The following is a 25,678-nucleotide window of genomic DNA, read 5'->3' as shown; positions in this document are numbered from 1 at the left end:
TTGAACTTGAACTTATTTCCGCATTCGCCGGCCTCCGGGTCCGGCTCGGCGGCTCCCATTAATCAGAAAATCTTTGCATAAATTTTTCGATCAATTTTGTGTGTGATGTGAATTTCTTAAAATTAGTAAGCGCAAGTAATGCAATATGAATGCAATGCACCTGCATTCCTGCACATTGCACCGCGCCTTTGGAACACTCGTTTCGTTTTCAATGTCAGTGATGGCATTCGAGAAACCACGGGCCAGAACCGCCAAATCTGGCAACAATGTTTATCAGGCCCAAGTCGCACTAGAGATAACATGCGTTTAAATGGGCCTGATACAATTTTTAACAGTTTTTCGTTAAATAACTTTTTTTTCAGTGATTTTATGAAAATTTTGTTGTAAAATATCAAAAGGGAATAAAATTTGCAATCGAATGGTGTACCCATTGTTGAATTTTAGTCAATTTACTATTAATCAATTGGGAATGTGTGTGAAATGATTGTTGAGTGACCTCTAATTATCAGTAATTGCACCGAATATTTTCATTTAAATTGTATAAAACTATATATCGTTGGAAAGAGGATAAAAAACGCTACATTTTGAACAAAACTGGTGTCAAGTAATTTGTCATATTTTTTAGAACATCTTCAATTGAAGCTTTGAATTGAATTATTTCAAATACTGTAACAAGTGACTGAACACTCGTAGTGCTCAAAAGGTAGCATTTTTTATGCTCTTTCCAACGATATATAGATTTGTATAATTTAGATGAAAATAATCGCTATAATATGTGATAATAGAGGACCTTCAATAATTACTGTAGACATTTTCCTCACTTGTAAGCTTACTTACGAAGTGAAATTCAAAAGTACCCATACCATTCGATAGACAAATCAATAATCTTTCGACCATGCTAAAAAAATTTTTAGTAAAATGTACTCCATAAAAAGAAATTAACGAAAAACTTCAAAAATGCACATTTCGCCATAACAACAATGTGTTTTCTGGGCCTGATAATCGTAAAAATGCGGCGTTGCCGTTAGCAGCGGTTCCGGCCTGTGGAGAAACGCGAAGGAAGAACCACAACCCACTGATAAGGAAAGGATCAACAGGAAATCAGGAAAAGGATTTGATGATCACAATGAACTTCAAAGTTTGATATTTCGTTTTAAATTTTACAAAAAAAAAAAAAAATAGTTTGGATAAATGAATAGTGATGTGATGATGAGAAAATATTTTAAATTTACCGTGTGCAAGTATCTTTCTTCATTTCCTGGACGTTTGTATCCGTAGAATAAATCGAACATACCGAACATTAGAATAATTATTGAGGTTTGTATTTACGTATCAATATTTCACTAAGTATTTCATTTTTTTAAACTGAATAAAATTTTAATTTTCAATTGTTATGTTAACAGAGTATAGACCAGGACCATGTTCGCGAGCTCAAATGAGTGGACATCATACTCTTCGAGAAGGGAATACGATGATGACTATAGTCCAACATGTTTACCAGAACCAAAAACTGCACCTTGGCATTCACTTTTCAAGTTCCATGACGTTTCGATAAAAGTTGGCGATCAAATTTATCCCTCAAATCGCTTACAATTATCTTTGGAGTCGAATTACTTCGAGAAATTATTCACCGAAAATTACGCCGGAAAAGATGGCGAGTTCGTGGAAATCCGTACCTTAGACAGTGCTACGTTTTCTGCCATAGTCGATATAATTAATGGAAAAGATCTCGAGTCTCTTATAAATGCCGACAGCTGCGTATCATTATTGCTAGCTATGGATTTCTTGCAAATGGAAATCGACCTGAAACCGTTTGCGAAATACATTGAGAAGTATGCCGAAGAAGATTTACCCTTCAACTCACAAATGTTCGAATTGTGTAGTTTAGCAGGCGCGAATCAAGATTACAAATATTTGAGATGCAAGATCCATTACTATTTATCTCGCCATTTCTTGGATTTTTTAAATTATCAAGAATTTCTTCTTCTGTCGCCGGAAGAACTTATAGATATCATCAAGATTCGACAACGTGTATCCAGATACCCGTGTGCTTACGAGAAGAATATAGTGAGTCGAATCTGTACAAAATGGATCTGTCACGATGTTGAAAAACGGCTGAATAACTTCGTAAAGCTGGTGAATGCTGCGAATTATAGACTATTCAAGTCTTTCTTTCGAATAAACGCCGATAATATCGTCTCCAGATTGAATAATATGAGAGAAAATGAGAACGAAGAAGAAATTCGAAGATATTTTTATCAATTTTTGGACCGTAACGGAGAGATAAATGCTGATGGTAAGTTGATCATTGTACTAGTTGAATCATAGAAATTCTACACCGAATGAGGTATTTGCTATATCTTTATCAAAGGTGTTTTGGGAATCATTCAATAGGGCATGGATTATTTCTAAATTGATTCTTTTTTGTCCTTGGACTTTAATTTATTCTGATCGAACTAAAAGTGATCAATTAGTAGTTTACTTGCCTCCTCCAACCTCCTCCATTTTTTTCAGTGATAAGTTGTTTAAAACTTTCTTCGTTTTGTTTTAATTTTTCAGATTTTGAGGAACCAAGAACGATAGATAACGGATTCTCCACGCATTCCAAAATCAATCAGATTGACAGAGTAGCGAAATGGACCAAATGTGCGAAAGAAGGTCTTTTATACGATGTAATTGTCAAAGCAGGTAAAAAAAGTTATAAACTTCATCGATTCGTATTGATTACTGCGTCGAGTTATTTCTCAGATCTTTTCTCTGCCAAAAACGACGAAGAACAGGCACAATCTACGAAATCATCGAACCGTGCTAAGATAGACGAATATGTGGTAGATTTTGCTGAAAGTACTTTCGACTTGATTGTTGAGCTTATTTATTTTGATAGTGTATTGAAAATGAATTCGATTGAAGAATCGATAGAAATACTGAAAGCAGGAAAAATATTGAAAATGGACAAATTAATGATAGAAGGTTTATTTTGGATAGACTGTAATGTGCAAAATTTCAGTATCGAAGACATTCTCCAAATACTGGATCTCGTTTTAGGCGACGACTCGTTCAGTAATCTAAATAAAGATTGGATTTCTAATTTTGTATGCAAATTCCTGAGTTCAAAATCGGCCGAAAACTTAAAGCGCGATATCATTCATCGAATATGGAACGTTTGTAATACTCTGCAATGCGGCAGATTAACGGAGAAATGCACAAAATGGATGGTACGTAATCTTCAGGCTCCAACTAGAAAAGACGTTTCCGAAATATTGAAAAATAAACACGGAGTTGAGACGATACTTCAATTTCTCAACATCAGCGGTGCAGAAAAGTTATCCGTCGATATTGTTCTTTACATATTACACGTGAGCGAAAACTTGAAATGCTACAAATTGGTGAAAAAATGTTTACAGTGGATGACTCGACATCAAGAAACACTAACTGCAGAAAATTTGATAGAGATACTGAATTTTACGCTAGAGAAGGAGGAATTTGATTACGAATACGCATTTTTTTTATGTAAGCACGTAGTTGCTTCATGGCCTAATGTTGACGAGTCATTGTTCTGCGTAATTTCTGACACTATGCTAGAGAATATGATTCTATTACCGGATTTCTTCTTCGATGATCCTCATCAAATCATCGATATTTGTGCGAAATGGATCGTACACGATGTGAAAAACCGCTATCCCTTGATACCTAAAATCGCTTTCGATATTAATCGCAATCATACTGCGAATCTCGATGATTATAAAATTACTGAAATTCCTCAAATTTCGGATTGTTCGCAGCAGTTGATTAGAGATAAATTGCGGGAAATATTGTCTTCGAATTCGTTAGTTCGTTATTCTGATGCGGGAGATTTGGTCGTTGAAAAAAAACCGATATTCATTTCAGCATTCGATTGGGACTGTGTTGAGGATTTTACGTGTGATGTTGTGGACGAAGACTTGAGTAAAATCGCATCATTGAAGTCTCTCATGTTCCATTTCAACAACCCTGCAGACTCTGATGGGTATCATACCTACCTGGAACGTCCATTATCAACAACTCTAATCAAAGATAATTTATTTGTGCTTTGTGGAATCTATGAAACATCTGTATTCCTAGTTTACAACCTATCGTCGAAGAAACTGTACTCTTTGGCCGGAATCCCTCACATTACAGAGCGTGTCGAGGAACGCACGTTATTAAATTGCAACGGCCAAGTGTACTGTTGCTTCGGTAGACGCGATATTATTACGAGATATTCCGTCGAATTGAATCGTTGGCAAATTATTTCGAAACTAAAGAGTGAAACAAAACCTATTTTACGTATTAGAAATATTCTCTTCACAAGTGATGGAACTAACCTATTCAGAGTTTTTAAATCCAACGTATCAGATTCGATTACAAAATGCGTCTTACAAACGTGGGATTTAAAACAAGATTCGTGGACTTGTTTATCAGATGTGTCGAAGATGCCAAGTGCTGAAAAAGCTATTGGATTGACTAACGTTGAAAATGGTATCGCCGTATTATCAAAGTCTATGATATTTTATTTTGATTTAAAATCACGATGTTGGCGAGAAATTTTACCTCCTTCGCAGATTACTATTACCTGGAGTCACGATATTCCGCTCATCACCCATTGTAATGATGGTCTATTGTATGTTTATAACGATAAACTGTACGAATTGAATCATCTGCAAGGAAACTGGGTCCTAAAAAAAGATTCAATGTTCAAACGTGATCTTATTAGTGTGGTGGTAATTCATCGCTGCATCGACGAAACCAGCTCGGCTAGTCAGGGTTCAGTTGCTCCACTGCGTCCAGCATCTTGAGCTTTTGTAATAACGATGCGCCTATTTATTATAATGTAGTTTTACCTAGCTTACCTAATTTAATCATCCTTATGTGTTCATAATTATATCGTTTAAATTTTTATTACCAGTCATTTTTGTTGTCAAATACGAGTAAGTAGGTAACTGAAACAGGTTTGAAAAATGCCGATTAAAAGAGGGGCCTTTCTAAATCGAGCTTTTGTGAAGTGGAATTAAATAAGTTGAAAAAGCAATCAACTTGCAACTCTTTTTGGCGGCAGAAAATTTTTGCTTGATTTTTATGTACCTAACTACCTATCTATCTGAATTGCGAGTGAAAAAAAATGCAAATTTTTGTAAAATTTCCCATCTTCAAATTCAAGAAGAAACTGTAATTTTGATTGATCAAAAAAGTACTTATTATAGGCGAGTTTAAATTATTAGACTATCCCAAAACTGTACCAACACAAATAAAACATTTTTTTCACAGTAAAAAAATTCAAATTTTGATTTTTGATGCTGAAATAAAAATTATCGAAATTTTATAGTTCAGCTTTTCAGCGCAAAATTTTAAATTCAATCCATTTCAATAGATCTCAAAAATAATTTTTTTTTTGTCCAGATTACAGAAATTTGCGAGAAAAATATCCGATATTAGTGAACTGAGAATTTCAATTTTGGACCAACGTAAAAATCACCTACCTATAGCTCATTTTTTAATTCAGTGCGATATTTTAATTCATTATTTTTTTAGCTAAAAATTTCAGTTTTGGGACTAAAATTATCTAAATTACAATTTTTGGACCGAAATCACGTAAAACCATCATTTTTAAATCCAAGATTTATGACGTTAAGTACAGGTTGAAGAAATGTTTAAAATTGTCCAAAAAAGTGCAACAAAGTACATACAATCGTATAAAGGGTCCAACAGTTTCAATGCATCACCTATAATCGCGTTTCGTTTTTTCTGCCAGCACCATAACAGAAAATAGAGTCTTTCAAATCCATTCTTCAGATTTTTCTGCCTAAGGTTTAAAAAATCATCGTTTTTCCTCTTTCGTATAGGTAACCCAGATACTACCTACGTTTTCAAACTGATAGAAACATTTGCTCCTGATTCAGGACTTCAGGATGTTGAAAACAAAGTCACAAAATTTTGTACGTCCTACCACAGCCTAGATTGGATTTTCAACTTTCTTATTAGTTGAAAAATAAAACCGAAAGAGCTACCAAAAATACATCACCTTACAAAATTTCAAGTAGGTGGGTATTGTTTCCACCATGTTTGGCGAATTTTTAAATTCTCAAAACTTCGCTTTTTTTCCTTCAGAAATTTAAAAATTGGTCAGATTGAAATAGAATTAATAAAAAGCTGAAATTTCATTTATATCATATTTTTGATCTTTTGAATTGTTTGGAGTCGATTTTGAGCTGTTCCAAAGCTTCCAGTAGGTAAATTTTTTGGATATCTTGAGTAATAGGCCTAATAGAGTGTATTTTGTTCGTCTATCGTCTCCTCGAATATCTCTATCATCTTGAGTTGAATTTTTGTCCATCATTGATCATGCCGGCTACGGGATGTTTGAACTTCAAAGCTCAAATTTTTTGTTTCAAGGAGGGAGAATGGGATATGTAAGTAAACAAAATTTAATTAGGGCGATGATGCGATGGTATGCTAACCTACAAAGTTACAAAGTTACGATTAAATTTTTCTTCAAAATTTGAGGAATGTATAGTTTAGTTTAGTGTAGGATTTGAGAACCTCAAATCAAAAAATATACAAAATGATATACATACATATGTAATTAAACTAAAAGTCTGAATTTCTAAAATTCAAGCCACTAAAACCACAACAATTTAATTTAGTAAAAAAAAACGAACATTTAATAATTTTAATAGGACGGTAATGAACTTTCATTTTTAATTCTATCATAATATGGTCACGAAAGTCGTGAAACGGTGGAAATGAATGATAAAAAAACACATAGGTATGTACAATACACCCGGAGAAAAAGAACATTATTATTACGGATTTCGGTAGTTGAAAATTAAAATTTAATGACGAATATGATAGATATTGCCGAAAAAACAGAACCTCAAAAACACACGCCGAACGGTTTCGTGAAGATGCACGTTGCAACACAGCACAGCACATGTGTTGCAGCACATGCACATTGCACATGGCATTACCAAAGCGCGAATGTGCTTGTGGTAAATTTATTGATAAGATTGATAAGGAGTTGAGTAAGGATTTAACAAGGATAAAGGATTACAATTACAATTAGTGTTAGAGCCTTGAAGAAAGAATTTTGCACGTTGTCCAATATGCAAGGAATACCGCATAATTTAAGAAAACATTTTTGATCGTTTCTGCGTCTTCTCAACTGGAGCTGGAAATATCGAGGTTTGTAATTTATGCTCTAGGTATCTATTGATATCTATATCGACAAAATATTCCAGTTGGTGCTCAGTACCTAATCTAATGAAACTTTACCTCATAATTTCAGTATACATTACTTCAAGAATCATGTACGCCTATGAATGGAGGTCTTATACAGAAGCCGATTACGAATCTGATTATGATTACAATCACTGCGATCATATTTCTTCGAAATCAGAACCAAAGACTACCACGGTGGAATCCTTTTTCAAGTTCCATGACGTTTCGATAAAAGTTGGCGAGAAAACTTATCTATTGAATCGTTTGCAATTAGCTTTAGTGTCCAATTACTTCGAGAAATTATTCACCGAAGATTACGCTGAGAAAAATAGCAATTTTGTGGAAATTGGTGCCTTGGACAGCGATACGTTTTCTGTCATAGTCGATGTAATTAATGGAAAAGATATCGAGTCGTTCATAAATCCTGATAGCTACGTTTCATTATTGATAGCTATGGATTACTTACAAATGGAAATCGATCTGAAACCGTTTGAAACGTTTCTATGGGAGTATATAAATAAAGATATAGATTTCGACGTCCAAATGCTCGAATTGTGTAATTTCATCGGCGGAAATCAAGATTACAAATATTTGGAATCCAGGGTTCATTACTATCTATCTTGTCATTTCGAGGATTTACTCGATTATCAAGAATTTCTTCTCTTACGATTGGAAGATCTTGTAGATATCATGAAGATGCAACAACGCAGCACCCGCTACTATCCTTGTGCGTATGAAAAGAATATTGTTAGTCGAATTTGTGCCAAATGGATATGTCACGACGTTAAAAAACGATTGAATGGTTTTGTTAAACTGGTGAATGCTGCGAATTATAGACTGTTCCGGACTTCGTTTCGAATAACCGCTGCTAATGTCAACATTTCATTGAATAATGTGAAAGAAGATACGATCGAAGAAGAGATCCGAAAACACTTTTTTGAACTTCTGGATTACAGTGGAAAAATTGATCCTGATGGTAAGTCAACTTATGTTCTGAATATGAGGAATTATTTTATTTTTTCAAACATATGATGAAAAGTTTCTAAAAACTGATAGGCAGGCACATGAATTTCATTTTGACCCTTTTTAAAACTAAAAAATCCACTATGATACTCCAGAACACCTTCGAACTACCATCAGTTAATCAACGGGTTGAAAATAAAATAGGACAATAAACTGAATTTCAGTTTTCTGCCGCATTTTAATCAAATCTGTTTTTCAAGGAAAATTCCGAACATTTTGAATTCTTAATATTCGCGCAAAAAAAATAATTTTTAATCTTGAAAATGGTTGAATTCTCAAAGGAAGGCTGATGGCTATTTTTCAAGTTTGGTCTGAAGTTTCCAAAATATTAGCGAGTGACGGTCAACGGAGATTTAGGCCTGATAGATTTAAATTGCATACTTTTTCATGTTTCAGATCCTGAAGATCAAAAATTAATGCCGTCATGGCGCGGGCGATATACGAGAGCCAAAATAAATGAAATTGACAAAAAACAAAAATGGATCAAATTCTTTGAGAACGAATATTTATACGATGTAACGATAAAAGCTGGTGAAAAAACGTATAAACTTCATCAATCGGTGTTGAAAACAGCATCAAGATATTTCACAGATCTATTTTCTGCCAAAAACTGCCAATCGCTGGGTCAATCTGCGGAATCATCAACGTGTGAGAGTAAAGACATACAATACACAGTAGACTTCGATGAAACTACTTTCGACGCGGTTATCAGGTTCGTATATTTTGACGATATTAAAATGATGAAAACACTCGCAGAATCATTGGGAATGCTGAAAGCCGGAGAAACTTTGGAAATGAATAAATTGATAGAAAAAAGTTTATCTTGGATGGAAAGTAATGCGAAAGATTTCAGTGTTGAGGACATTCTCCAAATACTAGATCTTACTGTAGGCGATGACTCGTTCTCTAATGTGTCGTCTGCGTGCAAGCAGATTTCCAATTTGGTCTGCAAATTTTTCGAATCTGATGCAGCCAAAAACCTTACGCGTGATTTCTATCATCGCATCTGGAAGGTTAATGAAATATTACAATGTGTCAAATTGACGAAAAAATGCACGCGGTGGGTGTTGGAGAATCTTCGGACACTGAATAATGACGATATTATCAAAATATTCAACAAAAAACACGCAGAAGATGAAATTATTGAATTTCTCGACTCTTTCAGTGGAGAAAAGTCATATTTTGATTGTGTTTCTTACATGTTGTACGCTAGTGAAAACTTGGGAGTTAAGAAATTGGCGAATGCATGCTTGAAATGGATTTTTAAAAATGTGGAAAAAATGACCCCCGAAAATGTCATCGAGGTATTAAACTTCACCCGCGGTAAAGAAAGATTTGATCGTGAACACGCATTTTTGCTATATAAGCATGTGATTGCCACATGGCCAGACATCAACGAATCGCTGTTCTGTACAATTACTTGCGCTACGTTGAAGAATATACTTGCTTTACCAAGTTTCCATTTTGATGATCCTCATCAGATCGTGGATATTTGTGCTAAATGGATCGTACACGATGTAACAAGCCGGTATCAATTAATTCGTGAAATTGCCTCGAATATAAATCGCAATCGCACAGTGAACTGCGATGATTATAAGATTTCTAAAATTCCTCAAGATTTGAGTAGCTGTTCGCAACAATCGATCAGAGATAAATTATGGGAAATACTGTGCTTAACTTCGTTAGTGCCTCATTCGAGTATGGAAGATTCAACTATGGGAGAAATTCCAATATTTATCGCAACATCCGATAAATATAGACATTATAGAACTGGCTTCCAGTGTAATATTTTGGATGTAAAGTTGAACAGTATTGCACCTTTGAGGTCTCTCCAGTTTCATTATGAGAATGATTCGGAAAAGTACTACCACCCAGAGTATCCATTATCGGCAACTCTAATCGAGGATAATTTATTCATGCTTTGTGAGATATACGACAAATCTGCGTTCTACGTTTACAATTTATCGTTAAAGCAACTCTACTCTTTGGCAGGAATCCCTCGCATTACAAGAGGTCGCGATGGTGTAATATTGAATTGCGAGGGTCAAGTGTACTGTTGCTTCAGGGAATCGGGTGTCGTAATGAGATATTCCGTAGAATTGAATCGTTGGGAAATGATTTTTAAAGGCGTGGAAATAACACGGTATGGTTTTAGGAGCAGGAGAATATATCTTTATACCAGTGATGGCACACACCTGTACAGAGTTTTCAAAAATAATTCCGATCGTTACGTCGCACAAATGTGGAATTTCAAACAAAATTCTTGGATTTTACTACCAGATCTGCCAACTTTACCTCATTCCGAGTGTCCTTTAAGACTGACCAATGTCAAAGATGGTATCGCCATATTACTCCAATCTGTGATATTTTTGTTCGATCTTAATTTGTCATCGTGGCGAGAGATTTCGCTTCCGGTGAGATGTATAAGCAGTTACAGTACCGATATTATAATCATCGCGTATTACGATAACAGTCTGTTGTACGTGTATGAAAGTAAAATGTACTCGTACCAATTACAAAATCTACAAGAAAATTGGACGATGATAAAAGATGAACTATACAATCATGCATTTTGTAATGTGGCAGTTATTCATCGTTGCTTCAACGATACATGGACTAGGGCCAATTTGCCCAAAAAACAGAAAAAAATTAGAAGGAGAAAAAATCAAAAAAATCAGTCATGAGTCAGTTTCTGGTTATAACAATTTATGTGCATCGTCATGAGCGCTTCCTTGATATATGGTAGGATGTACCTAACCTACCTATGGAACCCTTTCCACCAAAAAACCTACAATTTCTTAATCACTTATGATTATACTTCTATTATATTATGCCAACATTTGTGTTCATATGTATTATCTGAATTAATAAATCTTCTCTATTTTGAACTTAGTGTAATGTATAAATGCTACAAGTACCCATCCAATCCATTATATTAGCTACATCTGTAGTTGTAGGTAAATTTAAAAACTGAAAAAAAAAACGTACAACAATTCGAAACATTTTTTAGAAATTTCATTGGAGTAATGTCTTGAATAAGATGGCTAGAAAAACAGTCGAATTTGCGGGTTCTTGACCGAATAGTTAAACCTGATAATTGCATACAGACTGCATTACACGATAAAAATGTTAATGGATAGCGTGTTCTCTCAAAATGACGGTTGAAAAAAAAATGTATGTAAATTTAATTTTTTCTCCCTAAATGTGTGAATTTTTACAATACTAGGTACTCGTGGATTTTTCTCTTCATTCTTGGGAGGCATTTTAGTCGTAGGTTCTAATCGTAAGGAATCATAAAATTTCATTCGTACCTGCTTAAAGAGCCTAATTTCTCTTGACATATTTTCACATATAGGTAGCGTTATTTCTACCTTAAATGTACCTATGACATGTTCTATGCGAAAGACACGTTTTCTTGAGTGTAAAAATATAAAGAAAAGTGAGCTCCTGTCTCGAGTCGAAAAATGAACAATTCGAATAAAAATCTGACCCCAAAATGCTATCCTTTACCTTTATAAACGAGTATTGGGACTGGCTCCTGGCTGGGTGAGATAAGTGAGATTCGAAAAGTTAAGCAACCAATATTAAGAAATATATTTTGAACTAAAAGATTTCAAATTAATTATAGTCCACAATTTATAGACTAATTTAATGAAAATTGAGTTTTCACCTTAACCTGTATGAGCTTTCCGGAGTTTTCTAACTAAATTTCAATCACATACTTGATACGTATAATTTCTTGTAAGCCCAGCAATCAGATTTGTTTCGAATTCTTTAGTCTCGAGATGAACCTTTAGGTACAGTTCAGTTTGGTACCTACCTAGTTTACATAAAAAAATGAAAAAAATGTACTTAAATGCAGTGTTGTCAGTTTAAAACGGTGCCGTGTGTTTAAAACGTTTAAAACAGTGTTTTAAACGTCGAGAAAAAAACGGACCATGTTTAAAACAAAATTCTGTTTAAAATGGTTTTTTTTGTTTTAAACAAGTTTTTTTTTCAACTCTAATTTCCTAAAAAAAACACGTTTTTTTTCAATTTTTCGTTGAAAAAGTAGTGAAATTGAAGGAATTGAATTTTTAGATTTTCATTTTTCTTCCTATACTTTTTTTTTGAAGGCAAATTTTGTGTTTTGATTTCAATTTTTTAATATTTCTGGAGCCTTATAGCTATTTTACGACGTTGCATCTTAACAGTTGATGACTGGATGACGTATATTTGAAAAACTGAATCCAAAACAAATGAATTTGTGTTAAAAACGTGTTTAAAACACGTTTAAAACATGTTTAAAACACGTTTAAAACATGTTTAAAACACGTTTAAAACACATGAGAATCCGGCAGTTTAAAACTCTGTTTTAAACAAAAAAAACCGTTTGTTTTGTCTTTTTTTAAAAAAACCGTTTTTTTTTCCAACACTGCTTAAATGTAAAAAGAATTGCATACTCGGTTTGCCGTAAAAAAACACGCTAGATTTACCCACGGCGCGGCCGAGCCATCGACATTTATATGCCTGCAGCTAAGTGAATATGCAATTCTATTTACAGTTTTCAAATTGTCTACATCAAATCTATATTCTTCAACTGACCATGAGATAAAACCACAAAAGAAGTTGAGTTCTTCGAGAGGTTATCTCGCGAAACAACTCATCTCTAATATCAAAGCAATCACTTACAAGCAATTTTTATTAAAAAGTGATTTTCCGCCAAGTTTCTTAAAATTTTTGATAATTGATTTGTTGACTTCGACTTCGAAGGTGAATCCATATTGTATAACATCTGAAGACAAACAAAAAAATGCTATTTTGTGTAGGTAGGTAATTGTACTCATTTTCCACCTTCGAAATTGAAAGTGCTAAAGGTTAAGGTAATATGGTAGATTATTATAAATTTTCAGGTGCGTTTAAAAATTCGTCTGTAACTGTAACAACTAGGTAAGGTAATCAGAAAAGTTCTAGTTTTGAAACTAGATACCCATTTTTTTCTGGATTGGGTAAACGTTTTTCTTTTCTACTTATAATGTACTCAGTTTTCTCATCAAAATTTTGATTATAACATTGATAACAAATAACAATTGACAATATTATCAAACAAAGGAACAACTGCAGTATACCTTAAAGGCTTGAACTAAAAAGTAAAAACTAATAAAAAAAGTTCAAAATTCAGTACTTACTTTGAAAATTGAAAAAAATTCATTAATTCGAAATTGAAATTTTTCAACAAATAAATGATAACGAGTAGTCAAGTAATAATAATACATAATTTAAAAAATTAAAATGAATAAGAATTTTAAAAAATCAAAATTTAGAACTTGTGAAGATTGAAAAAAATAAAAATTATCTAATGAATTCAAAATTGAAAATTGGCACTTGACAAGAAATTAACGAATAGCCGAATAGTAATTTTTGAATTTCGAGTAAGTTATTGTAAGTATAAAATAATAATGAGTAATGAGTTATATTTATACTCAAAGTTTTTGAAACGAAACGTACTTGAATAATAAAAATTTCCAGCAAATAAAATTTGTATTTAAAAAAAAAGTTCAACTATGTACCTCATTATGATGAGTCATGAACTCATGATTGTATTTTTTAATTGCACCGTGCACCCCCATCCATCACGAGCTTTCAAAATAACTAATAAATTGGGCATGTGTTTCGGTTTGGTTTGTTGTATTTAATTTATTGTCTTGAAGAGTTTGACGTCCGTTGAAATTTTGTATAGTATCAAGTATTTTAGTGCATATTTCACTTGAAAAATCATAAAATTGTGCTGGATTTGCGACATCCTGTAGACATTTACATCCACTACATACATTATATTCATCGTTCGTATTGTTTTACGTAACCTCGTCAAGTATAAAAATACTACTGAAGTGCTGAACGTGATAAATACTTGCATATTACAGACTGCTCAAAAATTTGATAAAATAAAATCGAAAGACTGAAAAAGCTACCATTAATACTGAAATGAAATACACCACCTTACAAAATTTTTTGTATATAAGTAGGTTTTGTTGCGAGTAGAGAGAATGGGATAGGTGGCTACTGTACTTTGAGGATTGAAAAAAATTCATTACTCAAAATTGAAATTTTTCAGCAAATGAATGATAACGAATAGTCAAGTAGTAATAATAATAATAATTTAATATATACGGTTTAAAAAATTAAAATGAACAAAAAAATTTATTAAATCCAACTTCTGAAACCCTGGAAGATTGAAAAGATTAATGAATTCAAAATTCAAAATTGACACTTGACAAGAAATGAACGAATAATCGAATAGTAATTTTTGAAACAAAACGTACTTGAATGAGCAAAATGCCCAGCAATGAGCAAATAAAAATTTGTATTTAAAAGAAGGTTCAACCATGCACCCCATGAGTCATGAAATCATCATGATGTATTTTTTTAAATTGCACCGTGCACCCCATCCACCTCGAGCTTTCAAAATTACTAACATTGGGCATGTGTTTCAGTTTGTTGTGTTTGTTTTTATTATCTTGAAAAGAATTTGGACATCCGTTGAAATTTTGTGTGGAATGAAGTATTTCAGTGCATATTACACTTGAAAAATCAAAAAAATTGTGCTGGCTATTCATCGTTCGTATATCGTTTTACATAACCTCGTCAAGTATAAAACTACTTACCATCGAAGTGCTGAACGTGATAATATTACAGCTTGTAAGTAAACTATACTTTATCAAAATTTCATTTAATATTATGTCAATCAACGTGGTTTTCAATCATACTCGTATTTTCCTAGGATGCTTCAAGACTCGATACAATTCTGTGAAAAGATAAAGAATCATGTCTGCGAAGGAGTGCTGTGAAAAGTATGCACACTCGCCGGTACCAGTCACTGTAACACAAAGTCCATATTCCAAGCACCACGATATTTCGGTGAAAGTTGGCGAAGAAATTTTTCCGTTGAATCGCTTACAATTAGCTTTGGTGTCGAACTACTTCGAGAAATTATTCACCGAATATTACGTCGAAAAAGATAGCAAACTTGTGGAAATTGGTGCCTTGGACAGCAAAACATTTTCTGCCATAGTTGATATAATCGATGGAAAGTCTCTCAGTTCGCTTATAAATGCCGACAACTTCGTTTCATTATTGATGGGTATGGACTACTTGCAAATGGAAATCAGGCTGTTCGACTTCAGAACGTTCATCGAGCAGTATGCGGGAGACTTACCCTTCGACCCTCAAATATTCCAGTTGTTTGATTTCATTTGCTTTAATCAAAGTTACGAATATTTGAGATCGACGATTTATACTTATTTATTCCATTATATCGTGGAACTTCCGAAGTATCAAGAATTTTTTCTCTTACAACTCGATGATCTTATAGATATTATTAAAGCTGCGCAACCCAGTTTCATCAAAAACACATCGTCATCGTTCACCAGATACTCGAACGCTTACGAGATGAATGTGATTAGTCAAATGTGTTCCAAATGGATTTGTCACGATGTTGAAAAAAGACGCCATCATTTTTTAGCGCTGGTAAATGCTGCCAATTGTACGCTGTTCAAGTTTTCTTTTCAAATAAGTCCTAGTAATGCTGGCTCGGTTTTGAGTAAAATGGAAGAATGTTGCAAAGAAGAAGAAATTGGGAATTGTTTTTATCAACTATTGAATTATAATGGACAAATTATTGAACATCCGGGTAAGTTACCGTACACCAAATGCTTGCTTTGTTTTTACTCGTATGTTCTCAGAAGTTTATTGCATTTTCATTATTTCTATCCCCTCAACAATATCAATAAAGTTATACACTAAAATTTGCGTCATTATTTTCTATTTTTCAGACGTTGAGCAGCCGAGAAAGCGTCTGAAGGGGTTTTCTTGCGCATTCAAAGCTAACGAAATAAACAAGGAAGAAAAATTGACCAAATTTCTAGAAAACGGATATTTACACGATGTAACGATTCAAGCTGGTAAAAAAACTTATAAACTTCATCGAGCCGTGCTGAGAAGTGCATGTTGTTATTTCGATACTCTTTTCTCTGTTGAAAACTGCGAGCAATTGGTACAATCTGAAGATGAATCATTAATTCGTAAAGGTAACAATGAACTTTATGTGACAGATTTTAGCGAAAATGCATTCGACGCGGTTGTCAAGTACATCTATTTTGACGATACGAATATTTCGTTTAATACACACGCAGAATGTTTGGAAACACTGAAAATGGGGAAAACATTGAAAATGGACGTATTAATAATCAAAAGTTTATCCTGGAGTAGACGTAATATGGAAACATCGAGTATTGAAGATATTCTCCAAATACTAAATCTTAGTGTAGACGATGACTCGTTCAAGAATACGTATTGTAAATTTATTTCTATTCACGTAGAACGATTTTTAGATTCTGAAGTTGCCGAGAAATTGACTCGCGATGAAATTTACCGGCTATGGAACGTTGCTGAAATTTCAAGCTTGAAGGATGTAACGGATACATGCATACAGCGGATGGCAGACGATCTTCAGTCATTAAAAATTGAAGATATTCTCGAAATGTTTGACGAAAAACATGGAAAAGTGGTGGTGCGTCGAATTCTCAGCAACCTTTCTCGGGAGCTTTCCTTTGATAAAGCTCTTCGCATATTGCGTACTAATGAAGGATTGAAATTTGAAGAATTCACGAGTAAGTGTATGGAATGGATTACAGAAAGTGTGAAGTCGAAAAGTCTAACTGTTGAAAATATTATCGAAGTATTGAATTTCACCGATGGAAAAGAAAAGTTCGAAAATGAACGAGTGCTATTTTTCTGCGGGTACATAGACGCAAAGTGGCCTGACATAAACGAAGCGTTGTTCTCTACGATTTCTTGTCCCATGCTAGAGAATATACTCGCGTCGCCGTTTCTCTTTTCTCATAATATCGATAACATCCTGGATATTTGTGCGAAATGGGTATTGCACGACATAAAGAGCAGGTATTGTTTGATACCTAAAATTGCAATCGATATCAATCACAATCGTATGGTGAATCTCGATGATCATAAAATTGCCGAAGTTCCTTCAGATTTAAATAACTGCTCGCAACAGATAATCAGAGATAAATTATGGGAAATACTACGTTCAACTTCGTTAGTTCCTCATTCCGACTCAAGAAATTTAATAATGAAGGAAAAATCGATTTTTATTTCTCCTCGATCGGTTCATAGTGTTTTAGACATTGAATTGAACGAAATCGCATTATTGTCGTCGATCTCTGTGTCTATTCTATCGGCTACTTTAATCAGCGGTAATCTATTTGTACTTGGTCGATGTTACCCCGATTTCAGATCTGTATTTCTAGTTTACGATTTATCTTCCAAGAAACTTTACTATTTGGCGGAAATCCCTTTTATGGAAACGGACGGCTGTAATGGAAGTGGTACGATATTAAATTGCAACGACCAAGCGTATTGTTGCTTTAGTTTAGGAGAGACTATGTTGAGGTATTCCGTCGAGTTGAATCGTTGGGAAGTGACTATTCAACCAAAAAGAAAAATCAATTCTCGTGATCAAACGTGTTTTCTTTATACGAGTGATGGCTCAAATCTGTATAGAGTTTTTAAAGCCAGAGGAAAATTTGTCGCGCAAACGTTGAATTTCACATTGCATTCGTGGACCTCTCTTCCAGATCTGCCGAATTTTCCGAATGAATGCGAACATCCTTTAAAAATCACTAACATTGTGAATGGTATCGCCGTATTATCGCAATCTATGGTGTACATTTTTAATCGACAATTAGAGTCTTGGCGTAAAATTCTGCTTCCTTTGAGAGACAAAGGAATAAGAAATGAAAATGGTTGCTTTCCACTCATTACTCATTATAATAGTAGTATTATATACGCATATGATGGAAAAATGTACCAATTAGACCTACATCATCTGCAAGAAGGATGGATTTTAATGAAAGATCAATTGTATGATTCTCATCTTGCACGGTATGTAATCGTTATTCATCGTGCCTGAGTCAATTATAGTTTTGAATTAAGACGTGTTCATCGTGTTCAGCTTACATTAGTACAATACGCTGTATGATTTATGTCCTTATGATGTATTATTTGTGAATCTACCTACATATAAGTTTTTTAATATATTTTGAGTCAATAAAGTTTCATCTTTATTTGAATTTGGTTTGACGTAAATGCTGCAAGTAGGCACCTACTTCATCCGTTAGGTACTACCGGTAAAGTATACATGATGCATACAGCTATATCAAACAATTCCATAATTTCTTCAACAAGTTTATCGAATAGTGACTCGAATCTTTTAAAAGCAAATACATAATGACTAATGAGTTGGTACTTCTACCTATGTATAAGCCCAAAGTCCTTTACGTGAATTTTTTAGTCAATGGAATTCTTCAATACCAAAAAAAATGTACACTTAATTTATGAGAAGTCAACACCAGGGATGTCTAGCTAGCCAATAGCCATTAGCCATTAGCCGTTAGCTTATTGAATTTTTGACGTTTAGCCATTAGCCATTAGCCAGCCAATCAAGAAAAAATTTAGCCATTAGCCAGCTTTAGCCAATTGATTTTGGCTAAAAATGATTGGCTAAAATTGAAAATAATTAGGTGAGGAAATGGGTTTCCTGTGGGTAAAAAAAATTAAAATTTTAAAATTCGTAATAAAATCAAAAGCAAAAGACCAAAAAAGTAGTTTGACATTGGCGGTTCCGGTTTTTTTTTCTGAATTTTTTTCAATGATCGTTGTGTTCCAGAAAATTAGTGAAAAATCAGTTTATGAATATAATCAAATAATGAGTGAATGCGAATAATTGTGATTCACGTTTGTGAAATAATAATCATTTCCTAAAACTATAAATAATATCTATAATGGGAATGTGCTCATTTAGAGGAGTATTTAGAGGGGTCACTCGATTTTTAAAAAATCATAAAATTAGCCAGCTAATAGCCAGCCAATAGCCAGCCAATGAAGAGACATTAGCCAATAGCCGTTAGCTTAGCCAAAGCACTAAATTTTTTTAGCTTTAGCCGTTAGCTTTAGCCAATCCCATTGGCTAGACATCCCTGGTCAACACTTCCTGGACCTATAGGTACCAGGTACCTACTTACCTACCTGTAAAATAGAATTGAGATTTAAGTATGTAAATAAGTATGTAAATAAGTATGTATTTGAATGATGGTTTTTTTTTCTCTCGTACAACGGTACAACTCAGAGTTTTTTGCGACTGTGGTAATTTTCCGAAAAAGAACATGGTGATTCAAAATTTATTACCAGATCATCGAACTTGATATTATTATGAGATCGCAGATCCTGAACTGAACTCATGATATTCCTACCTCTTTCGGAACACATTCGTAGAAAAATTAACACCGAAGGAATGGTCAACAAAGGAGGATTAATGAATGCACTCGAATTCTTAAGGGGATGTGAGTCACTTTTGGTAGCAATTTCGTATATAATATGTAATAATTTATACTGCACTAACCTACAGCCTACCTATTATAATCTACTAATTTGGTAATGGTAATACTCTTAAACAATATGTCAATGTATACCTGTAGGTACCGGTATTCATTTTTTTTGTTCATCATATATAGCTGTAGCCTGTTTTATTTTGAAATGAATCTAAAATGTTGCAATGTACCTAAGTAATCCATTACGACTCAAATAACCTACTAGCTATAACTTGGTCCCTAATATGTAGATGTACTATTAAAGTATTAAACATGTCAATATACCTAAACCGGCTAAACCTATGTAATATGTATACATATTTATTTGTTCATCGTGTAGCCTGTTTTATTATGAAATGAATGTAAAATATTGGAATGTATCTAATCCATTACGAGTTACGTTGATGAACTTTTTTTTCCTAAATAAAATGTTCTAAATTTTTTCTGAGCGTTTCATTGGAGTACCTAATAATTTTTTAAATAAGACAGCAGGAAAGCAATTTGTAAATTGCGTTTTTTATTTGAATAGTAAAGTTGAATCGGTAATGAAAAATAATCCAATCAATATTATTACTTACCCAAAGTTTGTGAATCAATTTTTTTAATCGCTTATGTATGGTATAACAATTTTAGGATTTACTTGAGTACTTTATAGGTATATTATAAGTAGGTACCTAGGCAAAAATTGAACTTGTGGATAATATCAAAAATAGATTTTAAAGGAAGCAAAACATTGAACGAATGATGACCATATCACCTCGTTAGAGACAACCAATAAAGTAAACAACTAAGAACGAATATAAAAGTTCAAAGTTTAGCACTTTGAAGATTCAAAATAAAATTCACCAATTCAAAATTGACATTTTTCAACGAATAAACATAACAATAGGTAGTTGCGTAATAATAATAAATATAATTTTAAAAATTCAAAATTCTGAACATCAGAACTCTAGAAGTGGAAGATACGTAAACAAATTTTTAAAAAAACAAAAAAATCAAAATTGACTAAAAAACAATAAGTAGTGAGTAGTAAAAAAATGTGAAAATGTCATAATCTCATAATGTGTTTTTTTCATTGCATCAATTGCATCCTACCTCATTCACCTCGAGCTGACAAAATAACATATTTGAGCATCTTGATGATGATAAGATAAGTAAGGAAAGAGCTTGACGTCCCTTGAAATTTTGTGTTGAATTAAGCATTTTGGTGGATGTGTTACTTTTAAAACCTATAAAATGGACTGGATTTGAGATACCCTGTAAATATAACATCCACTATTCATCGTGTCGTTTTCTGTAACCTCGCCGAGTATAAAAACACTTCCGAAGTGCAGAACGTGATAATATTATAGCTTGTAAGTAAACTACATATACTTTATCAAGATTTCATTTAATATTCTGTCAAGTGTCAATCAACATGGTTTTCAATCATACTCGTCTTTTCGTAGGATGCTTCAAGACTCGAAATAATTCTGTTAAAAGAATCATGTCTGCGAAAGAGTGCTGTGAAAAGTATGCACACTCGCCGGTACCAGTCACTGTAACACACGGTCCATATTCCAAGCACCATGATATTTCGGTGAAAGTTGGCGAAGAAATTTTTCCGTTGAATCGCTTACAATTAGCTTTGGTGTCGAGCTACTTCGAGAAATTATTCACCGAGTACTACGCCGAAAAAGACAGCAAACTTGTGGAAATTGGTGTCATGGACAGCAAAACATTTTCTACTATAGTTGATATAATCAATGGAAAAGATCTCGAGTCTCTCATAAATGCTGACAACTACGTTTCATTATTGATGGGTATGGACTACTTGCAAATGGAAATCAGGCTGTTCGACTTCAAATTCTTCATCGAGCAGTATGCAGGAGACTTACCCTTCGACCCACAAATATTCCAGTTGTTTAGTTTAATTTGCTGCAATCAAAGTTACGAATATTTGAGATCGACGATTTATACTTATTTATTCCATCATATCGTGGAACTTCCGAAGTATCAAGAATTTTTCTTCTTACAACTCGACGATCTTATAGATATTATTGAAGCTGCACAGCCCAGGTCCATCAGAAGAACATCATCGCTCACCAGATACTCGAACACTTACGACTACGAGATGAATGCGATTAGTCAAATGTGTTCCAAATGGATTTGTCACGATGTTGAAAAAAGACGCCGTCATTTCTTAGCGCTGGTAAATGCTGCCAATTGTAGACTGTTCAATTTTTCCTTTCAAATAAGTCCCAGTAATGCTAGCTCGGTTTTGAGTAAAATGGAAGAATATTGCCAAGAAGAAGAAATTCAGACTTGTTTTTATCAATTATTGAATTATAATGGACAAATTATTGATCATCCTGGTAAGTTACTGTGCACAAAATGCTTGCTTCGTTTTCATGTTCTCACTGTTTTCAGATGTGTATTGCGTTTTCATTATTTCTATCGCCTCAAAAATACATACCAATAAAGTTACACTAAAATTTGCGTCATTATTTTCTATTTTTCAGAGGATGAGCAGCCGAGGAAGCGTCGGAAAAGGGGTCTTTTTCCATATACAAAGCTAATGAGATAAATAAGGAAGAAAAATTGACCAAGTTTCTAGAAAACGGATATTTACACGATGTAACGATTCAAGCTGGTAAAAAAACTTATAAACTTCATCGAGCCGTGCTGAGAAGTGCATCTTGTTATTTCGATACTCTTTTCTCTGCTGAAAACTGCGAGCCGGTGGTACAATCTGAAGATGAATCACCAATTCGTAAAGGTAACAATGAACTGTATGTGACAGATTTTAGCGAAACTGTATTCGATGCGCTTGTCAAGTACATCTATTTTGACGATACGGATATTTTGTTGAATACACGTGCAGAAAGTTTGGAAACACTGAAAATGGGAAAAACATTGAAAATGAACGTATTAATAATCGAAAGTTTATCCTGGATGGGAGATAATGTGGAAACATGGAGTATTGAAGATATTCTCCAAATACTAAATTTTAATGTAGATGATGACTCGTTCAAGAATAGGTATTGTGTAATTATTTATATTTACATAAAACGATTTTTAAATTCTGAAACTGGTAAGAAGTTAACTCGAGATGAAATTTACCGGCTGTGGAACGTTGCTGAAATATTAAGATTGCAGGATTTAACCGATGCATGCGTACAGCGGATGGCAGACGATCTTCACACATTGAATATTGAAGATATTCTCGAAATGTTTGACGAAAAACTTGGAAAAGTGGTGGTGCGTCGAATTCTCAGCAATCTTTATCGGAATAAGCTTTCGTTTGAAAATGCTCTTCTCATATTGCGTACTAATGAAGCATTGAAATTTGAAGAATTCACAAGTCAGTGTATGAAATGGATTACTGAAAACGTGAAGTCGAAAAGTCTGACTGTTGAAAATATTGTCGAGGTATTAAATTTCATCGATGGGAAAGAAAATTTCGAAAATGAACGAGTACTATTTTTATGCGAGTACATTGCTGTCGCGTGGCCTGACGTAAACGAAGCTTTGTTCTCTACGATTTCTTGGCCGATGCTAGAGAATATGCTCGCGTCGCCGTACCTCTTTTTACATAATATCGATTACCTTCTGGATATTTGTGCGAGATGGGTATTGCACGACATAAAGAGCAGGTATTGTTTGATACCTAAAATTGCAATCGATATCAATCACAATTGTATGGTGAATCTCGATGATCATAAAATTGCGGAAGTTCCTTCAGATTTGAATAACTGCACGCAACAGATAATCAGAGATAAATTATGGGAAGTACTTTGTTCAACTTCGTTAGTTCCTCATTCCGACGAAAGAGATTTAATAATGGAAGAAAAATCGATTTTTGTTTTTTCTCTATTGACTCAGAATAGTGTTTTAGACAACGCATTGGATGAAATCGCATCATTGACGTCGATCGCTGTGTCTAATCAGTCTAATCTATCGACTACTTTAATCAGCGGTAATTTATTTGTACTTGGTCGATGTTTCCCCAATCTCAGATTACTAGTTTACAATTTATCTTCGAAGAAACTTTACTGTCTGGCGGAAATCCCTCGTATGGAAACGGACGGCTGTAATGGAAGTGGTACGATTCTAAATTGCAACAACCAAGTGTATTGTTGCTTCAGTTTAGGAGAGTCTATGTTGAGGTATTCCGTCACGTTGAATCGTTGGGAAGTGACTTTTGAATCAAAAAGAAAAATTAATTCCCGTGATAGAAAGTGTATTCTATATACGAGTGATGGATCAAACCTGTATAGAGTTTTTAAAGCCAGAAGAAAATTAGTCGCACAAACGTGGAATTTCACATCGCATTCGTGGACCTCCCTTCCAGATCTGCCGGATTTGCCGAACGAAAATGAATATCCTGTGAAAATCACCAACATTGTGAATGGCGTCGCCGTATTATCGCAATCTATGGTGTATATTTTTAATCGTAAATCCTGGCGAAAAATTCTTCTTCCTTTGAGAGACGAGGGGAGTACTAAAAATGGTTTCTTTCCGCTTATAACTCATTATAATAGCAGCATACTGTACGCATCTGATGGAAAAATGTACCAATTGGACCTGCATCATCTGCGAGAAGGATGGATTTTGATGGAAGATCCATTGTACGAGTATGATCCTGATTTTATACAGTTTGTGACCGTTATTCACCGCATCTGAGTCGATTAGTTTTGAATTAAAACGTGTTCATCGTGTTCAGCTTACGTTAGTACAATACGCTGTATGATTTATGTCGTTATGATGTATTAATTGTAAATCTACCTACATATAAGTTTTTTAATATATCTTGAGTCAATAAAGATTCGTCTTTATTTGAAGTTGGTTAGACGTAAATGCTGCAAGTAGGCACCTACTTCATCCGTTAGGTACTACCGGTAAAGTATACATGCGTACAGCTACATATATCGAACAATTCCATAATTTCTTAAATAGGTTTATCGAATAGTGACTCGAATCTTTTAGAAGCAAATGATGAGTTAGAACACCAGTTTTAAAACTGGAAAGCGAATGTAAGATTTAAAACCTGCCAAAAAATTACCGAGTATTGAGTTTGAACGTAGGTACCTCTACCTATATAAGTCCAAAGTCCTTTACGTGAATTTTTTTGTCAATGGAATTCTTCAATACCTACCAAAAAAATTTTACACTTAATTTATGTGAAGTTAACACTTCCTGGATCTATTACCTACTTACCTACCTGTAAAATAGGATTGAGATCTATGTATTTGAATGATGGTGTATCTTTTCTCTCATACAACTCAGGGTTTTTTGCGACTGTGGTAATTTTTCGAAAAAGAAAATGGCGATTTAAAATTTATTACCAGATCGTCGATCTTGAAATTATTATGAGATCGCAAATCCTGAACTGAATTCATGGTATTCCTACCTCTTTAATTTCAAGTTTAAAAAAATTGAAAATCAAAATGTAGCTTTCATGGAATATACCTATCTATATATTTTTTTTGCTAGCAATTTGAACTTGATATGATTTTTTTAGGTATTCTCAAAAATTCACGTTTAATATTTTAGTTAATCAGAGATAAATTATAGGAAATAGATACCATGTTCAACTTCATTAGTACATTATTCCATTCCGAAGAAAGGAGTTCAATATGTATAATCGAAGAACAACCACTACCTATTTATTTCATAGGTACCATCATTGTGAATGCACATCGGCGAAGTTTGGAATTGACGTGTACAAATGTCGAATTGTCGAGTTAATGACGAAATTTGTATCGTTGATTTTTTATCTGATCCAAAATCATCATCGTGGCGCATGCGACTTCAAGAATGTGGCATGTATTTATTGTTGTGGGGTCAGTTGATCTACAAAAAAAGAGAAGGGGAAGGGTGAAGTGGTAGGGAGCAGTGCAATGTGTCTCGTGCTGTAAATTGCAAAGCAGATATAACCTATCTATACGTTACGCTATACTCGCAGATAAAGTACATCGTGTATCCGCCGACTGAAGTAGAAGTTAGAAGTGTTTTAG

The 25,678-nt window shown here is 33.8% G+C and overlaps 4 protein-coding genes across 5 annotated transcripts; all 4 read left to right on the top strand.

Annotated features, from left to right (window-relative positions):
- Positions 1-669: 669 nt before the first annotated feature.
- Positions 670-4,917, top strand: LOC135831300 (uncharacterized). The gene is made up of 3 exons (XM_065343684.1): positions 670-1,317; positions 1,404-2,296; positions 2,560-4,917. The coding sequence occupies exons 2-3, from the start codon at positions 1,420-1,422 to the stop codon at positions 4,812-4,814; spliced, it is 3,132 nt and encodes a 1,043-aa protein (XP_065199756.1). The 5' UTR covers positions 670-1,317; positions 1,404-1,419; the 3' UTR covers positions 4,815-4,917.
- A 2,096-nt stretch (positions 4,918-7,013) lies between these two features.
- LOC135831298 (uncharacterized) lies at positions 7,014-11,144 on the top strand. The gene is made up of 3 exons (XM_065343681.1): positions 7,014-7,197; positions 7,301-8,209; positions 8,653-11,144. Exons 2-3 carry the CDS (start codon positions 7,321-7,323, stop codon positions 10,938-10,940), a joined length of 3,177 nt encoding a protein of 1,058 aa, XP_065199753.1. The 5' UTR covers positions 7,014-7,197; positions 7,301-7,320; the 3' UTR covers positions 10,941-11,144.
- A 3,555-nt stretch (positions 11,145-14,699) lies between these two features.
- Positions 14,700-18,377, top strand: LOC135831302 (uncharacterized). The gene is made up of 3 exons (XM_065343686.1): positions 14,700-14,934; positions 15,017-15,925; positions 16,068-18,377. Exons 2-3 carry the CDS (start codon positions 15,061-15,063, stop codon positions 18,221-18,223), a joined length of 3,021 nt encoding a protein of 1,006 aa, XP_065199758.1. The 5' UTR covers positions 14,700-14,934; positions 15,017-15,060; the 3' UTR covers positions 18,224-18,377.
- Positions 18,378-20,821: 2,444 nt separating this feature from the next.
- Positions 20,822-24,476, top strand: LOC135831305 (actin-binding protein IPP-like). Of its 2 annotated transcripts, none has more exons than XM_065343689.1 (3): positions 20,822-21,034; positions 21,128-22,033; positions 22,181-24,476. In XM_065343689.1, the coding sequence occupies exons 2-3, from the start codon at positions 21,166-21,168 to the stop codon at positions 22,243-22,245; spliced, it is 933 nt and encodes a 310-aa protein (XP_065199761.1). In that variant the 5' UTR covers positions 20,822-21,034; positions 21,128-21,165; the 3' UTR covers positions 22,246-24,476. The 2 variants fall into 2 exon arrangements, with proteins under 2 accessions (XP_065199761.1, XP_065199760.1); XM_065343688.1 differs by having other exon boundaries at positions 20,823-21,034.
- Positions 24,477-25,678: the final 1,202 nt, after the last annotated feature.

This window comes from Planococcus citri, chromosome 1, assembly GCF_950023065.1.
Source record: "Planococcus citri chromosome 1, ihPlaCitr1.1, whole genome shotgun sequence".
Taxonomy (NCBI): Eukaryota; Metazoa; Arthropoda; class Insecta; order Hemiptera; family Pseudococcidae; genus Planococcus; species Planococcus citri.
The sequence above is the reverse complement of the archived record's forward strand: the minus strand, read 5'-3'. Positions and strand labels throughout refer to the sequence as shown.